Source organism: Mustela nivalis (genome assembly GCF_964662115.1).
Source record: "Mustela nivalis genome assembly, chromosome: 16".
Classification (NCBI taxonomy): Eukaryota; Metazoa; Chordata; class Mammalia; order Carnivora; family Mustelidae; genus Mustela; species Mustela nivalis.
Window position 1 is genome coordinate 44,438,252 of NC_139035.1, and position 26,036 is coordinate 44,464,287.

A 26,036-nucleotide genomic window follows, 5' to 3' on the forward strand; every position below is an offset into this window, starting at 1 on the left:
CTTAGGGGTGCAGAGAGCACATGGAAGGCTTTGGAATGCTTTTAAGTTGCTCAAACAGCTCCGACACAGACGGCAAGGGCCCACTTTCTTCAGCCTGCTTCTCCCGCGACCTTGTTGTGGAATGCCGAGGGCGCCCTCTGCTGTCTGTCACAGGAACTGCAGCCCTCAAATCCGGGTCCATGGTGAGCAGGAGGCTCCATCCAGCTCATCCCAGGCCTTTCTCTCTCTTGCTGCCCCGCAGCTCAGCCCGAGTGGCTGAAGGTGATCTCAGACATGGAGGCTGACATCGGTTCCAATCTGCGTTGGGGCTGTGCGGCGGCTGGCAAGCCCCGGCCCACAGTGCGCTGGCTGCGGAACGGGGAGCCTCTGGCCTCCCAGGTAGGAGACGGGACTTCCCACATGTCAGCTGTGCTCCGCTCATCCGGTTCCCTCACCTTCCGGACTTTACTCCCTGACTGCACCACCCTGGGCCGTCTCTCTGGGACTATGAAGGCACCACGGGCCGGGTGGTTCTAGGTGCTTCTTTCCACCCCAGATTCATATGGCCACAGGATGGTCACCCAGATAGAGTCCTGACTGAAGGGCCCGGAGACCTGGATCCAGGCACAACTGAGTCACACAATCACTGTGTGGTCCTGAGTAGGTCACCGTGTCCCTCTGGCTTCAGCGTGCTGATATCCAGGGGCCCAGGGGGACCCGAGTCCTGGGATTCCAGGAGGTCCTGAGATGGGACTGGAGACAAATGAGTCGCCTCGACAGGGGAGGGGAGGGAGCGGCAGCCTCAAGTCTCTACTGCAGGCCCCCCTCACGCCCTGCCCCTGCTGTCTTTGGCACAGTCCCGTGTGGAGGTGCTGGCTGGGGACCTGCGCTTCTCCAAGCTGAGCCTGGAGGACTCCGGCATGTACCAGTGTGTGGCAGAGAATAAACACGGCACCATCTATGCCAGCGCTGAGCTGGCCGTGCAAGGTACGGGCCCAGGGAGGCAGGGGACGTCGGCAGGGACACTCAGGCAGGGGCTTTAAGCCTTCTGAACGGAAGCGTTTCTAAACACACAAATGCAAGGGGCAGCTTGCCTTCATTTTCCAATGACTTTGGAGCAGAGCAGAGGGATCGAAGAAAGGAGACGAGACACTCGACTGCAAGCTTCCAGAAGACGGGTTTCTGGCTTGTACCGTGTCTGGCACGATTAGCGTTAAGCGTTGGCTGCCGCAAAAACAAGGGGGCAAAAATCATTGGCAACCAACTCAATTAGATTTGTGTTTAAACCAGCCCTGTCTGCTGTGCAACCTTTGGCAACTTAATCTCTTTGTGTCTCGGTTTCTTGATGTATAAAAGGTGGGCAATAGAACTTCCACCCTTGTGTGGCTGTTTGGAAGAGGAAATGAGATAGAGGTAAAGCAGAGAGGACCTGGCCCTCACCGAACAGGTGCCCAGTAAATGTCAGCTGATGCTAGTGTTCTTAGTTATATGATTTGAGCGCTTGGGGCTTTGGTTTTCTCATCTGCAAAATGGGTATAGTGATACCTACCTTGTCAAGTTGTAGTGAGCTTGACTAAGACTCATTCGTATATTCGTTCCTTCAACCAATATTTATTTATTCAACACCTTCTAAGGAGTGAACATGAAAAATAAGGTCTCTGCCTTCCAGTGACCTACAATCCAGTGGAGAATGAGGGACAATCACAAAATCATGTAATTAAATAAGTTTGGACAGCCGAAAGAAAATCATGGTATAAAGAAACCAGCAGAGCGGTAGGAGGATGGTGGGCCAGTTAGATAGGGTGGCTCGACCTCTCGGAGGAAGTCACATTTGGAGTGTGACCTGAGTGTTAACAAGCAGCCAGCCATGCAAAGATCTGAGGGATTTTTAATCGAAATGTATGGCCAGTGCAAAGGTCCTGAAGCAGGAAAATCTTCGGTATCCTCGAGGGAGAGAAAATGGCCCAGATGATTGGAGCATAATAAATGAAGGAGAGAGGGGCACCTGGGTGGCTCAGTCGTTAAGCGTCTGCCTTTGGCTCAGGTCATGGTCCCAGGGTCCTGGGATGGAGCCCTGCATTGGGCTCCCTGCTCGGTGGGAAGCCTGCCTCTCCTTCTCCCTCTGCCTGCCACTTCGCCGTCTTGTGCTCCCTCCCTGTGTCAAGTAAATAGATAAAAATTCTTTAAAAAATCAAAGAAATCGATGAAGGAGAGTGACGTGAGACGTGGGTGGAGAGGTAGGGTCGTGTCTGTGAGCCCTTGTGAGGGGCTGGGACTTCCTCCTGAGTGTGTTCGAGTTTCTCCCAAGACACGCCAGCCCGCAGAGTGGAGGAGGAGACTGGAGAGAGAAAGTGCAAACACAGGGAGACGGACTAGGGGGTTTTCAGTAGTTCTGCAGGAGATTCAGTGGCTTGGCCCAGCATGGGGGCAGTTGGGGGCCGGTGACCCGCTGGGGCTGGACTCCGCGTGTATTTTGGCAGTGGTGCTGCTGCAAGTCACTTGTGGATTGGCCTCGACGGATGCGTAGGGTGTAGCGTGGGGCCGGCGGACCTCTTCATCCAGGCAACGGGCGGTGTTAGGATTCCCTGGGTGACTGCAGGGCACTCCCCTCTCCTTCCAGCGCTGGCCCCCGACTTCAGGCTGAACCCCGTAAAGCGTCTGATCCCTGCGGCCCGTGGTGGAGAGATCGCTATCCCCTGTCAGCCCCGGGCGGCTCCGAAGGCCGTGGTGCTCTGGAGCAAAGGCACCGAGATTTTGGTCAACAGCAGCAGGTACAACCCCTCCTCCATCTGAACCAGTCCCTGGTCCTCCTCACCCACCGTGCAGGCGAGTCCCCTTCCCGTGATGACGACAGTGTGACCCTAGTTGGCCAGATCTGCTTTGTTCCTGCTGCAGAGTGACCGTAACTCCGGATGGCACCTTGATCATAAGAAACATCAGTCGGTCAGATGAAGGCAAATACACCTGCTTTGCTGAGAACTTCATGGGGAAAGCCAACAGCACGGGCATCCTCTCTGTGCGAGGTGAGGGGCGGACGGCAGGTGGCTCAGCTGCCACAGGGTGCCTGTCCCTCCTGGCCACCATGCTCTTGTCTTCCCACCTTCCTCCATGTTCGGTTTTGAGGCTATCCTAGGACTGGACTTCGTTTGGGACCACCCCCTTGCCACCATCCAGAATCTACTCCTGCCTCCCTCTCGCACACTCGTGAGGCTCCTGGGAGGTCAAGATCCTGGTAGCCATGCTGCCTCTTCCTTAGGGCTTAGAGACCAATGCTCTCACCCTGCCCTGCTGCCCCTGCCTGGGCCTCTTCCCTCTCCATCCACCCCGGGATGTTGTTTCTTTTGGCAGATGCAACCAAGATCACCCTAGCCCCCTCAAGTGCGGACATCAACTTGGGGGATAGCCTGACCCTGCAGTGCCACGCCTCCCATGACCCCACCATGGACCTCACCTTCATCTGGACCCTGGATGACTTCCCCATCGACCTCGATAAGCCCGGGGGGCACTACCGGAGGGCCAGCACGGTAAGGCCTGAAGCCAGACAACACTTAGCTCCTCCCTCCTTCTGGACAGACAGGGGATTCAAGATGTCCTTAACCGTGACTACTCCAGAGCCTTTCCCCATTCCCTGAGGAATGCCATGATGGCAAACTATCCTAGGATTCGGAGGACCCCCCTTCCTTGGATGGGCAGTTCCCTGGATCCCACCTGAAGATGACACATTTAGAAGAAGGTTAGGGACAAACCTGGAATGCCAGGCACCCAGCAAGGCTCCCTCCCCATCCTGACCCCAAAGCAAATGACATCATCAGCTTGGACCATGGTTGACTGTCTCCATAACAAACTGTTGTTCAGTCCCGTGGTACTAACAGAGGAGAAGCGGATTCCTTCCACTGAACAAACCAAAACCCCAAGATGCCGAGGGGGTCCATGGACATAATGGAGCAGGAGACTCCAGGCCCCACCTCATGCCTCACTGCACTAGCAGGGGCCCCCTCCTCTGACCTGCCCCCCCAATTTCTGTCCCCCATGTGCAGAAGGAGACAGTTGGGGATCTGACCATCCTGAACGCCCAGCTGCGTCACGGCGGGAAGTACACGTGCATGGCCCAGACGGTGGTGGACAGTGCGTCCAAGGAGGCCACAGTCCTGGTCCGAGGTGATGGGGTTTCCCACCCCGGCCCTGCCCCCACTCTCTCAGGGGCCGGCTGGGCTCTTCTGACCTGTGCTCCCTAACTCCCCTCCTCTCCCAGAAAGCTGTGGGGGAAGGGCTTCTGAGAGAGAAGGGCTTCTAAGTCCCCAGAGCCGGAGCCAAACTTATCCCATGGTTTTTTTAGAATATTCCTCCTCCAAAGCCACAATTTTAAAAATCCCCTTCCTAAGGCGGGAGAACTCTGCTGAGGCCAGCAGTTTTCAAAGCCTGGTGGTGGCAGGCTTTGGGATCCATACACATCTCTGCACGAAGGCCTCTGTGAGCCCCTCCAGCCTGGGACACATCGCTCCAACATCCCAGACCGCACCTGCCACTCACTGCTGTCCCCATTCCTGGCCCTCCCACCCCATGCGTGTTTAGTGCGCCCTCTGCTGTCCACTTCTGGGTATTGCACCAGCCCGAGCCCCCCTGAAGGAGACTGGTTCAAATTTGGAGCAGCTGAGTTCTGACTCCCTGTGCTCTGACCCCCTGATGCAGGTCCACCAGGTCCCCCCGGAGGCGTGGTGGTGAGGAACATTGGCGACACCACCGTCCAGCTCAGCTGGAGCCGAGGCTTCGACAACCACAGCCCCATTGCCAAGTACACCCTGCAAGCCCGCACTCCACCTGCAGGGAAGTGGAAGCAGGTTCGCACCAGTAAGTGTGAGGCTCCACCCAGGTCAGTGCTGATAAGGCCTGGCTGAGCCTGGAACTTGAGAAAGGGAAAGGCTTAGGTCCTCCGCCTGCAGGGAGTTCCCTGACCCTTGGGAGAGGCGGTCCCACGGGCGGTAAGAGAGTGGGGAAAGGGCTGGAGAAAGCAGCACTCAGTCTGTGTCCTTGGAACGTTGACAGACCATCTCTGTCATTCCCACTGATGCACACAGCATCAGCAAAGGTCCTGGGGTAGGGAGTTCTAGTAGTTTTCCCATCCTTTCTAAAAGAGGTGCTGAGCACTGAGTATGGCAGGCACCACCATGAGGGCCGGATACAAGGTGAGTCAGGCCCAGTCCCTGCCCTTTCCATATCGACTAACTAACCAGTGCCAGCACACTGATTCTGGGTCCTTTGCAGATCCTGCCAACATCGAGGGCAACGCTGAGACCGCCCAGGTGCTGGGCCTCACGCCGTGGATGGACTATGAGTTCCGGGTGTTAGCCAGCAACATCCTGGGCACCGGCGAGCCCAGTGGGGCCTCTAGCAAAATCCGGACCAAGGAAGCAGGTCAGACTACTGGGGGTCCCAAAGAGAAGTAATGTCTGGGCACAGCCCCAAGCCCTCCTGGAAGGGAATGCCAGGGGAGGAGCAATTATGGGAGTTCCCACCCTGCTCACCAGGCTTCAGACTCTAACAAAACAGATGAGAAAGGGACACAGTCAGGGCAAGGCCCCTGCTTCACGGGACGCACTCTGCCCTGGGCCACAGCCTGGGCCTGTCGGGGCTAGAAGAACCATCCAGTCCAAACTCCTCATTTTTAAAAAAATGAGTCAGCCTTACAACTGCATATGAATCTAGGATGATCTCAAAATAAAAGGTTTAAGTGTATTTTTTGAATGGAAAAATCAAAGTCTGGAGGAGAGTCTGGACTTGAACTCAGGACCATGAGGGTGGGTGATGGGCAGATGTCCTTCCTGGTAGTGCATGAGCTGCTGAAACCAGTTAATGAGGAAGGTGTGTGTGTGTGTAGAGAAGCAGTCCGTGTCTCTAAATCCTTTAGAGCAGGCGGAATGTACAATCTTCTCACAAGCTTCCCTGAAAGGCAGGTGGTATCACATCTTAAAAGGGGAAGGAAGGAGAGAAAAGCCAGGAGGGGCACCTGCCCACCCAGATTTTCACAGCTGAAGGTCCAAAATGAGAGCCTTGGGGTTCTGCAATGGGCAAATGGAATCAGGACCCCGTATCCCCTTCCCCGCCCTCCGAGGCTTCCCGCCTCCCATGTGTAGTAAGGGTCTGCCTTCTTATGTCCTTTAAACACAGCTTCCCATAAGCCCCAGGCTAATTCTCCAATCAGTCAACATTTTTACCTGGTACCTCTCCAGAGTAAGGAATTCCAGGAAAAGCCCCTTCTTTGGTTGAACTTCCTAGAGAGACAAATGAAGGGAGGGGAGTGATCTCCTTCATTTTGGTATCCCAGGTGTTGGTGAGCAAAAGACAGCCAGGATGCAGAATTAAGATGATAGGCTTTCAAATCAGAAGAGTTGAGTTCAAATTTGAACTATTCCATTTATTAGCTGTGTGACCTTAGGCAAGTCACTTAACTGCTCTGGGCCTTGTTTTTTTTTTTTTTTTTTTTTTTAAAGATTTTATTTATTTATTTGACGAGAGAAATCACAAGTAGATGGAGAGGCATGCAGAGAGAGAGAGAGAGAGGGAAGCAGGCTCCCTGCTGAGCAGAGAGCCCGATGTGGGACTCGATCCCAGAACCCTGAGATCATGACCTGAGCCGAAGGCAGCGGCTTAACCCACTGAGCCACCCAGGCGCCCCTGGGCCTTGGTTTTTCCACTTGACAAGGGTGATGAGAACGCCCAGCTAACAGGACCATGTGGGCAGTGTGGTTAAGCAACCCCTTGCACATCACAAGGCCCTAAGCTCCTGGCATCAGAATCAAGTGATAAGTTTCCCATTGAAGGATTCTCTGTAGAACTCTTTTGACGCCCAGCCAAGTTACCCCCTGATCTAATTAAGTAGAGTCTTGTTTTAATATCAGCTTTGTTGAATACTAGAGACAATTAGGAAATTAAATCTGCCATGGAGAGAAAAATCATAATAAAACCCCCTGCAACCTGAAAGAAATTTTTTTTTCATTAACTGCAGTTTCAGATTATTTATTCCCCTCGTTTTAGAGCAAACTGGAGTAGGTCTCTGTTATTTAGTTTAAACTGACAGAAGACGACAAAGATCATTGTGGAGCAGCGACTATAACAGAGCAAGGACTGGTACACGAGCTGGGCACCGTCGTCCTTGAATTTATTCTTCTGAGAGCCCTTGGAGAGAAACATTATTATCCTTATCTTACGGAGAGGGGAATCGGGCTCAGAGAGGTTAAGTAACTTGCCCAGGGACACACAGCTAGTTAAGTGGCAGAGGTGGGACCTGATGTCAGGTCTCCCTTGACTCCAGAGCCCACATCCAGAGGTCCTGTTGGAGGACAAAACTAGGGGTGTCCCCTTGCATCTGCTGCACAGGCACAGGCGCGAGGCTGCTGCCCTGTCACTGCGCATTCACCAGCCACATCTGTGTCCCTTGGCCCTGACAGCCCCCTCGGTAGCACCCTCCGGACTCAGTGGAGGGGGTGGAGCCCCTGGAGAGCTCATCGTGAACTGGACGGTAAGCTGCAGGGACAGAGGCAGAACTGTGCCTCTAGCTCTCTGGAGGGACAAATCCTGCCCACCCACCCCCTGTCCCCACTCATCTCCAGATTGCGCGGCATGTAGACAGGACCCAGACTGAGCCGCTGTGCAGCCCCGACTCCGGGTGAATGGCACCCCCTTCCCTCCCCTCGCATCTACTGCAGGAGAAAACCCGCCAAGGCCCCCGAACCCTGGGGCTGCCCCTCTTGGCCGAGGCTGAGGTGGAGGGCGGGGAGGCCGGGCAGGGAAACGCACCGCGGCCCCTCGCCCACGCCACGCTCTCGCCCCGCAGCCCATGTCGCGGGAGTACCAGAACGGAGACGGCTTCGGCTACCTGCTGTCCTTCCGCAGGCAGGGCGGCAGCGGCTGGCAGACCGCCCGGGTGCCCGGCGCCGACGCCCAGCACTTCGTCTACAGCAACGACAGCGTCCGGCCCTACACGCCCTTCGAGGTCAAGATCCGCAGCTACAACCGCCGCGGGGAGGGGCCCGAGAGCCTCACGGCGCTGGTGTACTCGGCCGAGGAAGGTGGGCCACCTGTCCGTGGGGTGTGCGGGGCAGGGCGCAGCCCACACCCCAGCTCAGTTCCATGTCAGGGTGGGGAGTACGGGACGGGACAAGGGGGCATCTGGCCTCATTCCCTGGCTACCCTGTCTCCCCACAGGCCTGGGGGAGGGGGAGGGGGGCTCCATGGGAAGAGGAGTGGCCTGGGGGAGGCTGTGGGAACCCCCAGGTGACCTTCTTCCAGGGCCCTGGGTTCTCAGAAATCCTAAGCAAGGGCAGGCCCCTGTTGGCAGCTTCTCTGCAGGACACGGGGAGGCCCTGGGGAATCCAAACCCCTTCTGTATCGGTCCCCAGAGCCCAGGGTGGCCCCTACCAAGGTCTGGGCCAAGGGGGTCTCCTCCTCAGAGATGAACGTGACCTGGGAACCTGTGCAGCAGGACACGAACGGCATCCTCCTGGGGTACGAGGTGAGCACTGCCCTGGGTCCTGGGATCGGAAGGGGGGCTAGGGGCACCTCAGAGCTCACTAGTCGCTCCTCCTGGGATTACTCATTCACTGAGGTGGGGGACTGCTGTCATCGTTGTGCAGCCCTGGGGAGGTAGCCTGAGCCAAGCCCCTCCCCAGGTCGAGAGCGAAAGCCTGACCTGTGGATAGACTTGAAGTTCAGTGCTTGCCTAGAGCCAGCCCTGGAAGCTGGGAGAGCCGCACAGATTCCGGAAGGGACATAGCCTGTCCCTTTCACACCAGAGCCCAGTTAGCTAGCATCGTCAGCCTGCAGAGGAGAGCATGGTCCCCTCCTCGTGCCCGTTGGTCGTCCTGTCCCTGGGAACAGTGGGCCCAGCAGTTTCCGGCCTGAGCTCTGAGCCCCCAGTGACTTCATGCTGGAGCACCTTGTGGAGTGGACAGAGAGCAAGAGGGAGCAGTAGGAAGGGCAAGAAGGGAAAGGAAGAAATGTCACCGCCTAGGGAGAAGGATCAGGCGAGCGTAAGGGCAAGTCTGGACGTTCCATTCCAGCAGCCTTAGCTCTGGGTCTGAGCGCAGTGGGACAGGCAAGCTGCACTGAGGAGGTAACACCACCAAAGTGTCCTTCTTGTGGATGAATATTTAACCAGTCCTGCTAATATGATGATGGTTTGCGTCTTTACCCGGCAGCCGTCATCAGCTTGCCGGTGGGGGCGGGGACTGCTTTGCAAGTACACAGCCCCCCTGGGATCCTGGAGAGAACTCAGTGGGGTTGGGTTTCTCCAGCCCCCCACCCCCGGGAGGAGTCTGTGCCCAGCCCCACGCGTCTCCTGCCCCCTCGCCGCCTCATTCCACCCAAGTCTCCACGCTGCCCCTGGACCAGGCTCTCTGTGGCTGCCAAAAAGGCAGCAGCCCCCTCCTCCGTCCGCCTTAGCTCGCTTCCCTGGCACTTCTTTCTCCTCTCAAGGAAGAAGAGAGGCTGGGAGCCTTCTGAGTGGGTGTGAGTCCAGTGGTCAGATGGTCCTTCTTACCCAAGGTCACCTCCTCTTGGTCCTCGGGTGCTTTGCCTCCCAGTCTGCGGTAGTAACATCCCCTCACTGATCTTGCGGTTTGTCCAGAGGCTGCTAATGATAGTGGGAAGCACGTGGCCCTGCTGTCTTGGAGCACGTGGCCCAGTGTCCATGTTATGAGACCCGAGACTGAGTCACGAGGACCAGAGGGAGAAGGAGAGGAACAGAATGTTGGTGGTCAGGGCCAGGGTCAGGGTTCCCCACCCGAGCTGGGGGCTTGGCTGCTGACCCTACGGGTTCCCCTTGCCCCCTCCAGATCCGCTACTGGAAGGCTGGGGACAAGGAAGCAGCCGCCGACCGCGTGAGGACCGCGGGGCTGGACACCAGTGCCCGAGTCACTGGCCTGCACCCCAACACCAAGTACCACGTGACCGTGCGGGCCTACAACCGGGCAGGCACTGGGCCCGCCAGCCCTTCTGCCAATGCCACTACCATGAAGCCCCGTGAGTCTCTCCCGAGGGTGGGAGCACCTCTAGGACCACCCACTCCCGGGTGAAAAGACCAATGTTCTAGGCCACAAGCCCGGGCCTGGACAGAAACAAGGCAGCAAGACTAATGAGATTAGGGGCATGTGGGTGTCTCTGTCGGCTAAGCGTCTGCCTTTGGCTCAGGTCATGATCCCAAAGTCCGGGGATCAAGCCTCGCATTGGGGTCCTTGCCTATCAGGGAGCCTGCTTTTCCTCTGCCCCTCCTCCCACTCAGGCTCCCGTTCTTTCTCTAAATAAATAAATCTTTAAAAAAAAAAAAGAAGAAAACTAATGTAAATAGGGCGAGCATGGGGCGCCTGGGTGGCTCAGGGGGTTAAAGCCTCTGCTTTCGGCTCAGGTCATGATCTCAGGGTCCTGGGATCAAGCCCCGCATCGGGCTCTCTGCTCAGCGGGGAGCCTGCTTCTTCCTCTCTCTCTGCCTGCCTCTCTGCCTGCTTGTGATCTCTCTCTCTGTGTCAAATAAATAAAATCTAAAAAAAAAAATAGGGAGAGCTCATGGGCTCTGAAGCATCTCTCTTCTCCAGCCTTTGGAGTTTCCTGAAGTTTGTTTCTTAGGCAGCTGTGATGGAATGTTCTGGGTGTAATGGCTGCAGGCAGACTCCTAGAAAAAGACTGGCTAAGGCAAGGGGGTGGCTGGGGAGGAAACACTGGGAACATTTCTCAGTCTTCTCCCTCCTCCCGCAGCTCCACAGCGCCCTCCTGGCAACATCTCATGGACTTTCTCAAGCTCCAGTCTTAGCATCAAGTGGGATCCTGTGGTTCCTCTCCGAAATGAGTCTGCGGTCACGGGCTATAAGGTAAGGAAGGGCTCCAGCAGGCACCGAGTGGCCGGGCACTGGGCCTCTGCGTTTCCCGCGGCCACAGGGAGCTGCAGTGTGGAGCAAGTCCGAGTCCGACGGAAGCAGAATTTGGGGTTGTTGGCACCAAAAGATACAGAGAGCTTGTAGCAGAGACAGAAGAAAGGGGGCTGAAGGAAGGATGGCGGGAAGGCAGGGCTCGAGGGAACTAGGTGAAGTCTGAGGGTCCTTCCAGCCCTAAGGAGTCTGCAAAGATGGCTCAGCTCCTTGCAACCTGTCCTCCCTCTAATGAGGAGTTTATTTAAGGGTCTGCTCCCAGTCAACACGTAACGGGAAGGGTGAGGACCAGCACTGAATGGGCACATCCCGGTGCCCAGAGCTGGGGAAGAGAGAAGAACCAGCCGGTGTGAGTAAGCTCTACCTTGGCTGCCCTCCTCCCCACAGATGCTGTACCAGAACGACTTACACCCGACTCCCACGCTCCATGTCACCAGCAGGAACTGGATAGACATTGCCGTTCCGGAAGACATTGGTCATGCCCTGGTGCAGATTCGGACCACGGGGCCTGGAGGAGATGGGATCCCAGCGGAAGTCCACATCGTGAGGAATGGAGGTGCTGGCTCTCCCCCACCTTATTCCCCAGGAGAATCGGGGTCCATGCAGATGCCTGATGAAGGAACCATTCCCACACAAACCAACCCCAACTCAGCCAGACCCCCCAGGGCACAGGGGAAGGTGGGCAGGAACCGAGTGTAACCGAGTCCCAGCACTGTGCCACCCCCTGCCATCCCCCCCGCCCCCACGTCCCTGAGGGCCAGGGAGGAGCGAACGCCCTTCACCGGGTACAGAGCCAGTCTTTAGACCACAGAAGCAAAGGTCTTACAAAATCCTGTGGATCCTGTCCTGGGGGTGGGGCAGGGACAGGCTGGCCCCAAGCCCAGCGGACACAGCCCCACTTTTCCACCTGCTGGTTTCAGGCACAAGCATGATGGTGGAGAACTCTGCAATCAGCCCGACCCCACACCCCGGCTCCATCCTTGCCCCGTCGATGGCGATGCTGGTCCTCGTAGGCTACCTGGAGCTCTGATCTTGGCACCCTTCCCTCTCCGCCACAGCCGGACCCCCGCCTCTGACAGACACAGCCAGCTGGCCCTGGCCCTGCCTGATGCCAAGGTGGCCCAACACTGTGCCTGAGAATGGCTGGCTTTCAGTACCTACTTTAAACAGTGCCCTTTTTTGTAGGAGGTAGGATATTTCATATTCTGCCGCAGGATAGAACCTGTGCAAGGATTTTTTTTCTTTAAATCAAAAGACGCCAGGCAGTAACTTCCATGATGATACTGAACCCTACGCCTGGGCCCTCTGGGGCGCCTGGACAGAAGGAACAGGCCCATGGGAAGAAGGGGATTTGAAACCACGTATCGGCACATTGGGGAAGATGGCGCTCCTGTCCCGCAGATGGACTCCGCCGCCTGAGCAGAGTGCCTGGCCCAGTGGGAAGACACCAATGGGCCACAGTAGGACAGAGCATAAACACCAATGTCCCTCAGTATAAGGATAGAGCCAGACCCAGGACCAAGAACTCCCCTACTTTCCCAAGGGGCTGTACAGCTGGACCCTGAAATTGTTGTCTTCGATGCCCTTAGGGGCCCCTGCCACGTACCCAGGTGGCTGAAAACCAGTGCCCCAAAGTCCAAGGCCAGGAGCCTGAGTCCCTGCAGCTCTGGGGAAGGGTCCTCCAGACTGCCGAGGGTGGGAGCTCAAAGGGGTTGAGAAGCTGGGACACTGGGTAGAAAGGGGCACCAGACTTGGCCTGAGGCACAGCCCCAAGGCGGGTGACGCTGCTGTCTTAGCCAACACTGCCAACCTGATCCTGTCACCCCCAGAGTGACAGAAGCCACCACTGGTGGCCGAGTGACTAAAGGGCTTATCTTGGGGAGGTCCCCCACTCCACCAAGACCCATCCTGCACGGCCCCTCCAGGGTGTGGGCAGGAGCCGGGAGACAGGGCTCACGCGCCCACCCTCTTCCTCCTGCTCAGCCTGCAGGCCTCGGGCCGCCACTCTCCAGCACCGACTCCCGCAAGCCTGGGACAGGAAGGTGGCATCTGTTCTATGCGTTCTGCACTCGGGAGTCTTCTGAGAAGGGCAAAGGATACCTACGGCCCTGCCTGCTCCCAGGGATGCCCTGGGCCACCTGGCCAGACCTGACCCCCAGCTGCCTCCGACTGCTCTTTTGCATTTCCCCAGGAGAAAAAGGCATTAATAAATCACGCGCTCTGGGTCCATTCCCAATCACGGGACATCAGAGCTGGAGGGGGCTTTCGAGCTAGACCTGCCCCAGCCCCTCACTTTACAGACGAGGAAACGGAAGGGTCAGGGACCTCCCAAGGTCACACAGCCTGTCCTACCTTCCTATTCCGAGCTGTCTGTCCAGAGGAAGGGGGCAGCTCTGAATGGCTACGGCCTGGTTAAGAAGGTCTTAAGAAAGGCAGGGAGCTATGAGGAGGTCCAGGTGGGTGATCGTGGGGTGACTGGCATGGCTGGGTCCTTCACCAGGAGGCAATGATCCTTCACCTTCTAGGCCAAGCTCCTGCCAGGCCCTGGTCATGCAGTGCTGCCTTACCCTTGCTCCAAGTAAAGGGGCCAAAGCAAGGACAGGGATTCCCCAAATCCAGGCAGCAGTGATGGCACAACCAGGAAACCTCCAAAAGCCCACGCTCTAACAGGTAGCCCTTCACATCCGGGAGCAGCGGGACAGGCATCTCATAAGGGACAGACCCGTGGAGGACCCCAGAGCCTGGCTTCTGTAGTTTACAGTTAGAGCTCTATTTTGTTATGGGTTTTTAACTTTTAAGTCCTGCTCTATTTTCCTGGGCAGGTTTCTGTTGATGTTTACCCGCTACGATTTTTTAAAAACGTTAGCTCACACCCCTTGTCCGGGCTACCGCTGCACCCACCATCCCGCCCCTGGCCCCGGGCCTGGAGCCCCTGAGCCGCTGACCAAACCCTCCGCACCTGCTCCTGTCCTTCTGCCCCCTCTCCCCGCGAGGTGCTGGGGGCTCAGCTAAGTGACCGCACTCTGAATGCAGAGACCCCTTCCTGGCCCCCAGTTCCATCAGAAAGGGGATGCCGAGGGTAAAAATCAGCCTTCCTCCGAGGCTTAGCTGAGGCTTTCCTCACTGCCTGGGGCTGTGGCAGGGGAAGCAGGGGGACAGGATGTGTAGCTGCTGCGGCGGAAAGGCTGAGCCAGCACGGGGCTTCACCGGGAGCGGGACGCTGATGTTCCTGAGCTTGCTTGAGGCAAAAGACACTCGCAAGTGAGAACCTTCGTTCTAATGAGGCCCCTTGGCAAAGGAGAGGAGAGCAGACTGTCTGGAAAACCTAGCAAGGGCTTTTAACTAGAAAACTCAGCCCAGAACTTGCCAGGGGTATGAGAGCTGCGCCGAAACTCGTGTGCCGGCAACCTCAGGTGTCAGGCTGGGGACGGATGCAGGTCCAGTGAGACAGAGGGTGACTGGAGGCCATGCAAGTATATAAAACAGAACAGTCCTTGGCTGAGGTGGCTTTATACAGAAGAGCCCCTGCCTGCCCGGGGGCGGGGGGGCTCTGATTTCCACCTTCTCTGCTCGCTCGGGCTGAGTCTTGCGCCTGCTGTGGTCAGTACTTGATTCTGGATCTCTCCTCTCCCACTGACCAAGCCTGGGAGGAGGCGACAACAGGAAGAGCCACAGACAAGTACTGCACTGCACAGCTTAGTGGCCAGTAAGTGCCTTGAGGACTAGGGACAGAGACAGCCTGCAGACGCCTCAGGGCCGTGGGGGACAGTCTCTCTGTTCTGCATGCGTTCAGGCTCAGCCTACAGGGCCCTCTGCCCCCTGGTCTTGGCTACTTGGTCCTCGTTGCTCTAACAGTCTCGATGTAAACCTCGCCCTCAAAGGGACAGGAGCTCTCTCCTGCTAGGGGCTTGGGGGCCAGCAAGGTCAGGTTATCCACTCCCGTTCAGGCCGCCAAATGACAGAGATGGGCCAGGAAACAGAAAAGGCCATGAGGAGGGGCTCTTTTTGTTTTGATAGAAATAACAGGAGAACCTGAGGTCAGACATCAGGAAGAGCGGCTATAACGAGAGCCCGGGATGAGGGATGGAGAGGCTGCTTCCTTTCCTAGGGAAACGCTGGGGAATTCTGACGGCTGTCGATCTGGGGTCTGGGCCCGCTGAAGTCTGGAGGGTGAGCGGATGCCCTTGAGCGTCCTTCCAGGACCACGATTCTGAGGTCAGCTCAGGAAGAGTCTTGGCGCTGCGTCCTGCTTCGGCCCCGTCCCAGAGGGGTAATGACCCCAGTCACCGTCACGAAGTGAGGAGACGTTCTCAGCAGCCCCAGGGGCCACGGAGGCTCCTCGAGGCAAGAATCCCAGCGGGCTAAGGATGTTTCACTGCCTTATCTCCTCCCCACCTAGAGGACTCCTCTCTCCCGGGCTGGAGGGGCGGGCTAGCGCTGCCAGACGAGCATTAGCCTCAAACCTGGTTCCGAGGCCCGGGTGTGGTGCCCTGTTTCCCAAGGTCAGACGTAAGCTGGGTGTTGTCGTGGGATGCAAGAGGTTGCTGGAGAGGCTCCTGGAGGGGTGTGAGGGATTAGGTGGGCAATTGTACGGCACTTCTAGAAGCTCCATGGAAAGAGGTGTCCGGTAACTGTATATAGGGCCGTAGGCTTTGAGAAGGCAGGATCGTAAAGGGAAACTGGAGCAGGGAGGAAAGATAAGCCAGAGAACTGCCCCGAGCCCCAGGGAGCCTAGCGCCCTTCGATGGGGTACACCCTGGCTCGGCCCCCAGACTCCCAACTTACCCAACCCCATCCAGGGTCTGCAGAATTAGGCTCACGGCTGGGCGAGGGCTAGGGCTCCATCAGACCCTCCTGACCGGACCCCGTCTTTGTTGGACGGGAACCACTTTGGCCAGCCTGTTGTTCGCCTCTCTTGTACTTGTTGTGACGGTAGTTATTTATTGGCTCTGGTAGCGGCAGTGCTTAAATAAAGATGATTTCTCAGCGTGCTGGGGCAGCTGGCTCCTGCCGCGTGTGGGTCTTTATCGTCCGGCTAGAGCCCACGGCCTGTCCTGTTCTCTAACCCAGGCTGTGGCCGATGCCCGCCCCCTTCACACGGTCAGCTCCAGGGAAGTCCCAGCCACTGTCCCCTGCTGCGTCGTGCCGGCCTGGGAGGGGGAAGCATGAGGCCGTGGGAGAGTAAAGCGGGCCGCGCAGGCCAGAAGCAGGCCTGTACCAGCCCATGCTGCCTTCACCTGCCACCGGGCGTAAACGGTGTTCGTGGACGGCACCTCTTCAGGCTTCCCTGGTTGTTAAGACATCTGACAGCAGTGACTCAATGGTACCAAAGGGAAGCCCTCCTCCCGCGGGCACACAGTGACTGACCCCCACCTAGCAAGAAGGTGCCTCTCGTCTCCGCTCTCAGCAGCAAAGAGGATGGGGATTCCTACTCCCATTTGACAGCTGCAGCGACCTCTCCTGCATTCAACAAACACTCGTCGCGGACATACGTGCACAGCGACACACATGCACACAGACAGCCCTGTGAGTGTTTGAGTTCTTCGGTGCAGAGCGGGCAGGGCTCCGTGTCCGGGAAGACGGTGATGAAGGCGAGCAGAGCCCCTGCCCTCAGTGCTCAGCAGCAGCGGCCCAGGCCCACGGGGATCCCCCCCAGGGTGGGGGGCGGCTCGGGTAGCCGGACAATAGGCTAATTCCTTCCCCCTTGGGAGCACTGGCCAGTCTAGAACCCAAATTTTACTCAGCATGTCCTTGACCCTCCCTCCAGAGGCAGACCCAGAATTCAATGAACTGAACGGAGTTCTTGTCTTTACTGACACATCGGAGGGTTTGGTTTTTATTTCCCCCCTTTTCTGTTCAATCCCTTCACATTCCGAGAGTCAAAATTTATGAGCCCCCAGCACAGAGGGCTGTGAGCCCAGAGCTGCACAGTCTCCCATCCCATGCGTCCCTGCCGGCTTGCCCCACGTATCAGACCAGCTCCGTGGCTCCTCGTGGGTCTGACTCTTCAGCTGGAAAATGCACTGAGTGCCACAGTGCCTCCCTTCAGCTGGAAAATGCACGGAGTGCCTCCCCAGCCACACTGCACTGAGTTCATTAGATCAAAGATACTGTTTTATCATCAAGACTAGCAAGCTCTCTCCCGCGTGCTTGAGCAAAGCGCCCCGTGCTGCACTGAGGTCCTTGGTGACCTCTGCCCCCTCCTGTCCGGTCCCTCACAGCATGCAGCACCCTTCCAGGCACAGCACTGCTCCCATCGGACCCTCCCACTCACGGGAGTCCGCTTGCCTGCTCCACTACGCGGTCGACAACAGAACCGGGTCCAGAATCCGGGTCTGCTGAAACCCAGCCCCTCTGAGTTGGGGGAATGGGGGAAAGAATGTGTGGAAAATCTAAGATCTTTCCAAAATAAGATTAGTCGTTAATTGTAAACTACGCATGGGCCGAGGCCAGTGGTCCTCCACCTCCACTCTCTAGCAGAATTACCTACAGAACTTCTGAAACACAGAGACACTTGGAGCAGATTTATGTGGATCTGGGACACTGAAAGGGCCTAACAGTATGACTCCCTGGCGGCGGTGAGCACACTCAGCACCCAGACCTTGCCTCCCAAACGCTACTCCCCACACTAAAAAGGGAACTCAGAAGCCCTTGGAGAAACTGCAGGTTTGGGTTTGGAGAAAACAAAGTCCCAATGTGGATGTGAGATGTCTTGTTCTAGAAAGCAAGGACATGATCCAGGTCAAGCGGGGCCACAGAGGAAGGACAAGAGCTAGCTTGAAGGGCTCTCACCAGCCCAAACTGGAGACGATTTCAGCATCAAATGTAGGACAACAGGCATGGATTATACATGATTTGCTGAAAAAGATAATCCATGGAGATCACACAAATAACAAGGGCAGCTCTTTTATAGAAAAGACGCAGGCTAATGACCAGAGCAGGGCACATTAGCATCGCCATTCTACAGCCCCCCCGGCAGGCAATACACAAGATCATGAATGGATCCTAAGGCATTAGTGATTATTAGGAATGTCACAAAGTACCCCCCCAACAAATGACTAATTACAGAGGAAAAAATATACACCTTTGCAGAGACCTAGCAGTCGGCACCTTAACTAAATCATCACACTTATCAGGAGCGAGCCAGCCCAACGCCAGGTGCCTGAGGCTATGCAGGGAGCACACACCGTCTGTGGGGGGCTGTGGTCAAGCTCTGGAAGATCTGTTCCTCGGGAACCTACTCATGTGACCATGACAAACCTGGCTCGTGGGTCTCTACCCAAGACAACCAGCTTGATTCTTCAATAAAATCAATGTCAGGAACAACAACAAAATGCAGGTGGTCTCTTGTAAAATAAGACTCAAGAGAAACCACCAAACGTGGTCTGTGAAGCTTCCCTTGATCCTGGATCAACAATGAACAGGCACTAAGATTTCAGAAGCCAGGAAGATGAGGTATCAACCATAACTAAGATTAGGGGCCTGTTAATTTTCTCAGGTGGGATGGAGACACGGTAGTCCCACAGGAGAACGTCTTTGTTAGCAGACGCATATATGATTTCGGAGTAAAGGCTCACAAAGTCCGGGACTAACTCACAAGTGGTTCACTAAAGTCAGATAAACGTAGAAAAACATTCACAATTGGTGAGTTTAAGTAGAGAATCTATGGGTCGTCATCAAATTTTTCTTTCCATTTCTCTATGGGGTTGAAATTAATTTAACTTTTTTTTTTTTTTAAGATTTATTTATTTGACAGACAGAGGTCACAAGAAGGCAGAGTGGCAGGCAGAGAGAGAGAGGGAAGCAGGCTCCCTGCTGAGCAGAGAGCCGGATACAGGACTCCATCCCAGGACCCTGAGATCATGACCTGAGCCAAAGGCAGAGGCTTTAACCCACTGAGGCACCCAGGAGCCCCTATTTTAACTTTTTTAAAAATTAAGCTCTACGCCCAACATGGGGGACCGAACTCATAATCCTGAGATCAAGAGTCGCAAGTTCTGCCAACTGAGCCAGTCACGCACCCTTGAAATTCTATTTAACGGTAGACCAACACACAGCCATCAGCCACAATTCAAAGTGATCCTATTAGCATCCTTGGAATTGGGGTTCAGGCATCTCATTCTTCAAAAGCTCATCCGGGTTGACTCAGACACACAGCTAGAGAAGACAACCGCTAGTCCAAGTCCTCTCGTCCACTGACACGTGTGCAGCTGGAGGAAAGTGAGGGGGAAGAAATGCTCCAATTCTCTCAGAATTAGCTCAGCTGGTGGCCAAGAGCCTTTGCCCCGACAACCCCACAAGCCGATTATCTCACACAGTCTGAATGGCCTCTGTGGGTCTCGGGATTGATTTCCTATGGAGGCAGGAAGGTCTTAGTCCTTCCTTTGGTGGCCTTGGCGGCTCTAAGAAACCAACACACTTGACTTCTCTAGGAACACACACTTGTGGGCACTGGAAGAGCGAGGAGAGGAGGGAGCAAGTCCAGGAACCGTCGGGGGAAAGCTACCGCACGGAGAATCCAGTGCTCCACCAGGGATCGGCTTAACGCTGAACACAGACGTTTGCCCAGGGAGTACAGAAGGGGCAACTTGAAACATTTAGTGACCGTTAACATACCCAGGTCAGATGCCTTGGCTCTGCCACACGAGGACATACGTCCTTCTCCAAAGCAATGTGGGCCATGTCTGTTCTGAGAAGTCGGAGGAAAAGGAAAGCCGGACTGATCAGGGGGCCACTCACACAGTTGGAAGAGATTTTTAACTAAAGAACAGAGGTGGTTAGGTCTGCAGGCAGCTACTATGAATGATTTTTATTGAAGAGGAGAAGAAGGTTTCCACTAGGAAAGCTGTTTACATGTCCTTCTACAAGATTACACAGCTCAGAAGAAGGGTCGGAGGCGGAGAGGCGTCAAGTTGTGAGAGATAGTGAATGCAAGCTTGGAAGCCAGAACTCTCCTCAGGAGCAGCGGCGGGGCCTAGGGTTAGGCTTCTTGGGGGCCCAGTGGCAGGAAGATCAGGAAGAGATCCATCTGGAATGTTGCCCAGCGCACTCCCATGACGTTGCCCCTCTCCATGTGCCCCACTCTTGGGGCAGTGGAAGCCCTCCCTCCTAGCCAGGCCACAATCAGACCGCCAGATATTCCTTTAAAAAGCTAGCCTGGCTTCCTAAACTGGTCCGGGTTCTTGGACAGCCAGCCTTTCCAGAGGAAGGCTTTGAAGGACTCGAGGCCGTCACTGCCATGCATCAGCCTCAGCCCGCTGCCCAGGGCAATGACCAGCAACACGCCACCTACCATTCCACTGGCGATTCCTATTCCCAAGGCTATGGCCACCTTCTCTTCCCACAGTGGGTGCTGAGGCTTAGAACTGTTGTCCAGATTCACTTCCAGGCCCTGATCGACTAACTTCTGATTCTCAGTAAGGGACTGATGGAAATCCAGGTTCACCAAGTGAGGGGGAAGGACCCGCAGCCCGAAATAGAGCCTCTTGACAAATTTCAAGTTCCTTAACAGCTGCACATCGCACCGGTATGTCCCAGAGTCATACTCCTGAATAGACTCAAACTTCAGCAAGTGCGAGTTGGCCCGGAAGGGTCTGAAGATTTCATCGTCAGTTGAGATGATGCCGCGAGCCAGCCTCCAGGTGAACCGGAAAGCCTCCTTCCCCACCTGCAGGATGTCTGAACTCAGGCAGCTGAGCTCGAACGCCTTCCCTCTGCGGGTGGTGAAGTGCAGCATCCCACAGATCCAGTTCATCAAACACTCCACACGCCGAGACACACACTTCCTTCTCGCGCCATCAGGGCCCACCTCGCAGACCGTCTCTTCCTTATAGCCAAGGCCACAGGTGACTGTGCAGGTGGTGGTACTGACAAGAACCCGCCCCACGGCTTGCTGAAGTTGCTTTGGGATGGCCAGTGTTTTCGGTGAAGTCACCACCAAAGGCCGACCAAAGGCCAACACCAGGCTCCCAAGGAGGAAACCAGCGGCCGAGGTCCTCATGTCTCCCCACCGTCACCGGCACCCGAGCTGTCCCCGGTGAATCCTCTACATCCTCACTCCGTTCCTTTGACGCAGGATCTCCCTCAACATCAAAAGATGGGCTGCACCTGTGGTCAAGGACACGCTGCGACTCGATCGACACGGGTCCAGTCCTTATGAACAGGCGAGGCCACAAGGCAGAGGAAAAAGTCACCACGTTGCTGCTTTACCAGCTCTTGCTCGCCGGTGCCCACCTCTCCAGTCTTCATTCTGTCCACGCCCTTACATGACTTAAACCCACCCTCTTGGGAAGACAAAGATGAAGAGACTTCAGCTTCTGAAGTGAAGGTCCAAATTACCTCGAATGCATCGCGAAGCTACTCCTCCTCACCCCACCCCTCCTCTCCGAACATGGGATCCAAATTAAAGAGCTTCAAAACCCTAATTAAATCTGACCCAGAAATCAAATACCAGGTCTAAAAAAATAAATAAAAGAGGATGACCTTACATTAAGTTATTATTGACTTTAAAGGCTCCTAAACCTTCTGTAAAAAGGGATTAAGAACTCTGGACTGGGAGGCAAGCAAGCGAGTGATCCTTCCCGAATTTCTATTTTCTCCTTTGTAAATTAAGACCGCCTGGGCTACTTCAGGGGGGTCACTTTGGGCAATAAATGATAAACTGTACATGAAAACACTTGGTAAAGTGTGAAACTCTGTTCATGGGTAAGGAACTTTAAATAGAAATGAAAATTCACGGAAACAAGGACCAAGCTGCCCTTTCAGAATCCGAATGTTTATGGGCAAGACGGGCAATCCCGAATACAGCCCTCTCCCATTCTAGACACTCTTCCTTCACAAGGGCACTGAAGGTATTTTTGGGGGGAAGGGATACATAACCCTGCCCACCTCGTGGCCTACTCCCTTACCTCCACAGAACACAGGAGCACATCACTCACTTGGGTCAAGGTTGCTATGAAACAGCTATGACCTCAAAGATGATTATTAGGCTCAGAGCAAACCAAACCAAAACTGAGTGGTAGACACTCAGATGTGACAATGATTAAAACCAAAGACTTAAATAGACTTTATGAGTTTGAAAGTAATTTAATCTAGGGGGAAAAAAGTCAAATAAAGAATACTTACACTTTAAGGAAGGGCCTTGGAAGGGAGGCATGCCCTCGCATGTGTTTCCCCCAGCTTCGTGGCCTCTACTGTGTACTTACACACACCAATGGAGTTAAAGAACTGAGAGAGAGCATTCCTAGATGATCTTTGTGATTTAACACCAACTCTTTGCTTGAATCACTTATTTATAGTCTTGTCCAGAGGCAGAACTCTACACTCCCCAAGCACCCCCTATCCCTCCTGGGTCTGCATCTCTGCACAGAAAGATCTAACATCAGCACAGTAAACGGGATTTCCTGTCCTACAACTCAAAGGGGCTACTGAGTCTCAGAAGCAGCGTCCACAAACCAACATCCACACCTGTTCTTAATAAACATTCGATTTTATTTACAAAGCATTAAAGCTTCAGCAAGAAGTAACCCAAGGCTAAGTCTCCTCTTGTACAAAACTATGGAACATTAAAAAACGAAATGGCGGGGTGGGGGGGGTGGGGTCGGAGGGAAGGAATAACAAAAGAGAAGAGAATATGCACATATTGTACAGACGGAGAAAAATCAAACTAGAGAGAAAGTTTCAGGAGCCGAAAAAAAATTCTGAAAGCATAAATAATTATTAGGAATTGCTGCCAGAGATCATCCGACAGGGCTGAAGCCCATTTTCTCAGTAGCCAGTTTAGGAGGCAGATGTAGCAGAAACCTCCCAACGCAGGCACAAGCGGAGGACACCAAGCTACCCTGCCCACGGAAGCTAGGCAGAGACCCTCTGTATCAAAGAGTTTGTGCAAGATGGAGCTCACGGTGCACAGACACAGAGAAAAGGAATGGAAACAATGTTTGCAAAACAAAAAACATGTCCAGTGAGCCACCTGCCGATCTCAACCACTGGTCTGATGTGAAGAAATGAAATTCACAGAAAGAGCATGGGAGGAAAAAAGCGGTGGTGGCTAAAAACACAGGCATTTTGAAACCGACTAGCAGGGAGCTCTTACTTCAACTACTGGATATTCTGGTTCTAAAAGATGGAGCAGCAGAAAGAGGCTCTTCCTGATGTAAGTCTACTTTGATTGCTATCCTAAAATCCAAAAAGTAATCCCCTCGCGGGGCGGCCCACAGGGGCACTGGCTGCTGGAGGACTCACACAGAGCAGAGCACGGAGACGCTCCTCAGAGGACGCTACGACCACAGCCACGACCAGAGCCACGACGACCACTGGGTCCGGCACCTCCGGGCAGCTCCGAGCTCTCTGCAGAGAACCCCCTGCACACCTGGGATCTGGGTTCTCCGAGAAATTTCTAACACCTCCTGTACTCGTCCACCCAACCTACTACCTTGTATATAAAGAACAGCAAAAGCAAGAAGCAGAAAGTAAAAAAAAAAAATTTTAAAAAGCTAAGTGACCTTTCACAGAAAGGAAGAGACTGAAAACATGTCATACGGAGAAGGAGCGGGAACACAAGGGGACACACTGTCCCGACTGAAAGGAAGGGACAGAGATCCACACGCAATGATAAAAAACAATTTTTCCTTGATCTTTGATTTGAACTGTGTTGCTGCTGCTTTGATTCTGGATGGTTTGACTTCCATCCTTGTGGAGATTTCCCCCACCCCAATAAAAAAGCAGCTTGTGGAGAGACACCTCAAGTTGTCTCCCTCTCTGGACGCCAGCACAGGTGAAGCCACATGAACTACTGATGATTCCTTGCTGCAGATGGACGAAACCAGCGCTCTTCGGAAACCATGATTACTGAGAATGAACTACTACCGGAGCAAAACACGCCAGGAAAGGAAAACAGAGAAAAACCTCAACCCTCTCACAGCCCAACTTCTTGAGCAAAATGGGGTATGTTAAGAAGAGGGGGTTTTTCCTCATCTTTCTTCCCTTTCCAAAAACCTGAAAGCTTTCAAGCACTTTCCTTTCTGCCCAGCCTCCATACACAGCAGGGAAATACAGGAGGGTATCTGGTGAGAGAGTTAAGTTAAAAAATGGAAGACAGAATATGCAACAGAAGTTTCTCTAGGATACCGGCAGCAAAACTTCAGACGAGAATTAGTCATTTGAGGACATGCACGGAGGATGGAAGGCAAATAGGATAGGAAATGTCAGGTCAGAATGATCCTGGGCACAAGAGTTAGAGGAGCAAAACTGGTCTCTCTTCTCCAGCAACATAACTAAGCATTGAAGTGTGAATGAGTCCAAACTCCTGGTGCCGTCTTCACAAATCCTCATTCCTGAGAGCCTATGTGGACTTATGCTTGAAGGGGAGGGCCGCGTCCTCTTCTTCCATAATTCACTTCTTCATTCAAATATACGATTCCCTCCTTGCACCTCCTGGGTTGGAGGCAGAGGCCTTTGTTTTAAATTAAAGTCAATCTCAAATGACTGACCACAGTGTCCAGAGGCCACATGATGGCAAAGTGGGGAAGAACGAAGCACTTCAAGCGTCTTCATAACAGTTCTGAGATCGCTCCCCCTGCTAAAGAGAGGAGACACAAAAAGACGTCTTTTAGCATCACCTGGGGCCCACAGCGGGCAAGAGCAGAAGCACTGACGGATGCTGGGTGATGCCCGACAAGCACACGTGGGCTAAGAACTCCCCCCCTTTACGTTAAAACCAGCTCAACTCTCATTTACTCTTTACTGAAGCAACAAATAATCCATATCCCAAACCCCCATTCTAGCACTTTCCTCGGGACTGCCCCAAGGGGGGGGGGGGGAGAATTCCACATGTTTTCTAAACTGCTAACCATGCTCCAACGTGCCGATAAATGCTTTACGATCCAAGGAGTGCAACAAGGAGAGGAAAGGAAATTCTAGGGTGCCACGTCTCTTCATCTTTCCTATATTCGCTTCATCAGTCACTAAATAATAATGTGCAACAGGCCCTTTTCCAAGCACCCCTGTGCCTTCGCTGACATTCTCCTCACCTTAGAATCCCAATATGGTGAAATGTTAACGAAACCTACTGCCGGCATTTCTATGCGCCAACGTCTGATCAATAAATAAAATCCTCAATAGTAAAATCCAATGAACACTTCCCTGATTATTCCATAGAAGCTGTTCAACCTCTGAGGGGACATCCTTAAATGGGCTGCTGTGAAATATTAACTAGGAAGTGTAAGAAGAGAACAAGGTGAAGAAAATCCTCCCAGATGCCATCGAGAATTGGGGGGTGGGGTGGGGTGGGGTGGGGTGGGAACATGCCACTTGGTAATTATAAAATGAGCAAAAAATAACTGTCCAAGTTATAAAAGAAAAATACCCATTTGTAAACTTTGCTTTTAACCCAACTTTTGAAGTAAAAGTTCAAGCACAGATGAAACTGGTAATAAAAATATATTCCCATTTGTCTGAGGACAGATGAGAAATTAGGAGACACAAACTCTTCTAGATGCTACATTGTTAAAAATCAAATTTAAACTTTATACAGTTCAGTTAGAGAAAAAGTTTCTTCAGCACTTCTTTTTCAGATCTCTCAACATAAAACATAACAACTTCTTGAATTGATTATTTAAAAGAATCCTTGCGGCGGGGGCATCTACTGCGCAGGACAGGACACCGTGCCTTGACTGCATTAAGGCTAGTTTGATTGACTGTGCCCAGAGGTACCCTGACCAATCTTCTTTTAGCTGTTTAAAAATGAATACACCATTAATGTTTTAAGACTAAATCACAACAGGAAAAGCTGGTTTGATCACAAATCAATAGTATTAATAAAGAGCATTCAAAATGACTAATGAGGTACGTTATACTGATCATCTGAGGTCAGTTAATGTTTCTGTAACATCCTCATTCATGTGGACCAAAAAAAAAGAGGCCTGTTGAGGCATTAGGCAACAAGCCAAAACCACAGCAAGCAGTAATACTATGAGTAGGTAAAATACAGCAACACAAAAGAGCTCCAGGCTGTTTAAAATTTTGCCCCAAGGACCCATAGTATTTTGAGGCAACATAAAGAAAATCTCCAGTTACATAAAATTAAGAAAAACTGGGCTCATTATGAGCGGCTGTTACTGGTACCTCCCGAGGGCCGCCAAA

General features: G+C 53.9%; 3 protein-coding genes across 4 annotated transcripts in view; 1 reads left to right on the forward strand and 2 right to left on the reverse strand.

Annotated features, from left to right (window-relative positions):
• Positions 1-15,899, forward strand: part of CNTN2 (contactin 2) — a 32,860-nt gene extending 16,961 nt beyond the window's left edge. Inside the window, exons 9-23 of the mRNA XM_082703894.1 lie at positions 242-378; positions 837-966; positions 2,600-2,750; positions 2,875-3,002; positions 3,328-3,503; positions 4,017-4,137; positions 4,669-4,827; positions 5,242-5,391; positions 7,425-7,495; positions 7,811-8,045; positions 8,376-8,488; positions 9,810-9,996; positions 10,726-10,838; positions 11,283-11,451; positions 11,816-15,899. Of these exons, the coding sequence (XP_082560020.1) occupies positions 242-378; positions 837-966; positions 2,600-2,750; positions 2,875-3,002; positions 3,328-3,503; positions 4,017-4,137; positions 4,669-4,827; positions 5,242-5,391; positions 7,425-7,495; positions 7,811-8,045; positions 8,376-8,488; positions 9,810-9,996; positions 10,726-10,838; positions 11,283-11,451; positions 11,816-11,925 (2,150 nt within the window). The 3' untranslated portion in view covers positions 11,926-15,899. The remainder of the gene's footprint in view (positions 1-241; positions 379-836; positions 967-2,599; positions 2,751-2,874; positions 3,003-3,327; positions 3,504-4,016; positions 4,138-4,668; positions 4,828-5,241; positions 5,392-7,424; positions 7,496-7,810; positions 8,046-8,375; positions 8,489-9,809; positions 9,997-10,725; positions 10,839-11,282; positions 11,452-11,815) is intronic.
• A 2,606-nt stretch (positions 15,900-18,505) lies between these two features.
• On the reverse strand, positions 18,506-21,946 carry TMEM81 (transmembrane protein 81). The gene has a single exon (XM_082703903.1). It carries the CDS (start codon positions 20,893-20,895, stop codon positions 20,047-20,049), a length of 849 nt encoding a protein of 282 aa, XP_082560029.1. The 5' UTR covers positions 20,896-21,946; the 3' UTR covers positions 18,506-20,046.
• Positions 21,947-22,364: 418 nt separating this feature from the next.
• Positions 22,365-26,036, reverse strand: part of RBBP5 (RB binding protein 5, histone lysine methyltransferase complex subunit) — a 38,007-nt gene continuing 34,335 nt past the window's right edge. For both annotated transcript variants that reach the window (XM_082703901.1, XM_082703902.1), the window contains exon 14: positions 22,365-24,474. In XM_082703901.1, the coding sequence (XP_082560027.1) occupies positions 24,446-24,474 (29 nt within the window). In that variant the 3' untranslated portion in view covers positions 22,365-24,445. The remainder of the gene's footprint in view (positions 24,475-26,036) is intronic.